Genomic DNA, 2,859 nt, shown 5'->3' on the forward strand with positions numbered 1-2,859 from the left:
AATAGTACATACCAGCACTATTTTAAAATAACAAACTCTTGATTGAAGAATAAAACTACATTTAAACACCAAAAAAACTCTTAGCCATCTTGCAACAGCAAAGAGAATGACTGGGGTAGGCGGAGCCTAGGAGGGATCATGTGACCAGCTTTGCTGGGCTCTTTGCCATTTCCTGTTGGGGAAGAGAATATCCCACAAGTAAGGATGACGCCGTGGACCGGACACACCTATGTTGGAGAAATTAAACTTTCATGATTCAGATAGGGCCTGCAATTTTAAACAAATTTCCAATTGACTTTTATCATTAAATTTGCTTTGTTCCCTTGGTGGTAGGCTCAAACTGATTTCTAAATCGTTAAAAACCGCCTCTTAGCTCAGAGCAGTTTGAAAGTTTTTCACAGTTAGACAGTACTAGTTCATGTGTGTCATATAGATAAGCATTGTGCTCACTCCCGTGGAGTTATTTAGGAGTCTGCTCTGATTGTCAAAACTGCATGTCTGTCAAAAGCACTGGAATAAGTAGGCAGTCTGCAGAGGCTTAGATACCAGGTAATCACAAAGGTACAACAAATATTAATATAACTGTGTTGGTTATGCAAAACTGGGGAATGGGTAATAAAGGGATTATCTATCTGTTTAAGCAATAAAAATTCTGGTGTAGACTGTCCCTTTAAAAGATGTTCATGGAAGTTCAAGCTGATCATGAAATACAATTTAAATCTACGAAAAGCATCACATTTTTCTGCTGCCATACACAAAAGTTTATTTTTCAGATTTTTTTTTTCTGAAGGCAAAATATAATGAAACTGAACATCAATTTTTTATTTTCTGTCTTTTTTGTTATTTTTTTTTTTTTTTACAACAAAAACAGTTTGTATTTGAGACCAGACAGTTTGTTTTAGTTCATGTCACGGTTTTCCCTTTTTCTCATGCTTTGTTGCAGTCAACAAAAAGTTGGCATATAAGATGTTGCGTGAGCGAGTCGTGCTACATAGGTCTTAGATCCGGGTAAGTTGGTGCCACAAACTGGAGGGAAGGATGCTTTCTACTTTCTCCATCACAAAGTTTAAAGGTGCAAACAGGGTACTTAGGAACTGAAAAACAAATATCAAAGGTGTTTATTAGATTTCAGTACAGTTATGAAAAGTGAGTCGTGAATCCAAATTAAAGGGACATTGTACTGAAAACGTTCTCCCCTTTAATGTGTTTGCAATGATTCATCATATCTGCTTGCGTTTTATTAAATTTACAAATAACGAATTTACCTTTATTTTATCATTTGAAATATCTGATTTTGCCTGTTAAAGCCACCACCTATACTAAAAATATGAATACTTTTGCATTCTCTAAAGAAAAGCTATGTAAACAGGAATCAGCAGCAGCTGAGTAGGGTGTGACAGGTACCAAAATGTTAATTGCTCAAAGTATCGACTTTTGTGTATAGACAAAGGGACAAGATAATAAGGCATATATGTAAAGAGAAAATTATAAAATAAGGAGGTCTGCTCTTTCTGCAAACTCAGCACTTTTAAATAGGTTGTGTTTTTAATATGCCAAAAAAAACATTTTATATTAACAAAATGAACCTAAAGGAGCAGTTTATACCCTGCAGCTGATATAGTCATTGGAAGTTAATTAAGGAGGAAAACAATTTACAGTTCAGTGTCCCTTTAACATGGCAGTGAAGAAAAAAAAATATGTGATAAGAAATATAATTAAAAAGTTTATTTGGTTGATTATATATTCCCAATAAAATTATGCACACTAAGGCCTAGTTTCCATTGAAGTGGTAAATTGTGGAAACTGGTGGTAACATAAAAGTTATCCATAGTCTTTAAAGGAAATAAAAGTTTTACCATCTCAATGGAAACTACGTCTAAGTTTGGCCTAGTTTCCATTGAGGTGGTAAAGTTTGCAAAATGATGGTAAAAATATGTTTTATCTCCATTAAAGGGACATAATACTCATATGCTAAATCACTTGAAACTGATGCAGTATAACTGTAAAAAGCTGCATCGCTTTCAAGTGTTTTAACATTTGAGTATCATGGCCCTTTAAAGTCTATGGAGAATTTTTAAGTAACCACTACCACCTCAATGGAAACTAACCCTCTTGCTTCTGTCTAAAAAAATAGGCCTAGTTTCCATTGAGGTGATAAAGTTTGGAAAGTGGTGGTAAAAATATTTGTCTCCCTTAAAGGGACATTATACACTTGTTTTTCTTTGCATAAATGTTTTGTAGATGATCCATTTATATAGCCCATGAAATTTATTTTTTTTTTAAATAATTTTTATTTTAAAGGAACTTAAATTTGATGTGTTTGTGTAACCACTGTATATATCAGGAATCAAACATGATTGTAAAAAATTGAATACACTGAAAATAAATATTTTAAAGACATTTAAAGGGATGCTAAACAGTCTGTTTTATTGTAGTAACAAAAATGCACTAAGCAGTGGCTTGTACTTAATAGAAATCATTGCATGATGTATTCATCATTTTAAAAGGATTTTATCTTTAAATACTTTTTTCACTTTATTTCTGCAGTGTCCTTTACTTTCTGTCCCAGCCCCTCAAGGAGGAGGAGGCGGCAACAGGAAGGCAAAGGTATAGTGTTTCTTTTAAAGCGTTGCTAGGAGACACCATATAATAGCTCCAGTCAGTTTATTGTCCATAATCAATATAGGAGTTCTGCTGCAAAAATCATGTGACCTAAATAAAACTTTACTTTTGCAATGTCTGCTTCCTTGTTTAGCTGTGGGCAGCGGCTAGATTGAGAATTTTTAAGTGCTCATTTTGCAATTAAACAAATAAGTGATTTGCTTTTTTTTTAACACAGTGTGTTTCTTTTTATGTTTA

At 33.5% G+C, this 2,859-nt stretch overlaps 1 protein-coding gene across 3 annotated transcripts in view; it reads right to left on the minus strand.

Moving 5' to 3' along the window:
• Positions 1-796: 796 nt before the first annotated feature.
• ST7 (suppression of tumorigenicity 7) overlaps positions 797-2,859 on the minus strand; it is a 489,358-nt gene continuing 487,295 nt past the window's right edge. For all 3 annotated transcript variants that reach the window (XM_053716687.1, XM_053716686.1, XM_053716688.1), the window contains exon 15: positions 797-1,094. In XM_053716687.1, coding sequence (XP_053572662.1) covers positions 999-1,094 — 96 coding nt within the window. In that variant the 3' untranslated portion in view covers positions 797-998. The remainder of the gene's footprint in view (positions 1,095-2,859) is intronic.

This window comes from Bombina bombina, chromosome 6 (assembly GCF_027579735.1).
Source record: "Bombina bombina isolate aBomBom1 chromosome 6, aBomBom1.pri, whole genome shotgun sequence".
NCBI lineage: Eukaryota > Metazoa > Chordata > Amphibia > Anura > Bombinatoridae > Bombina > Bombina bombina.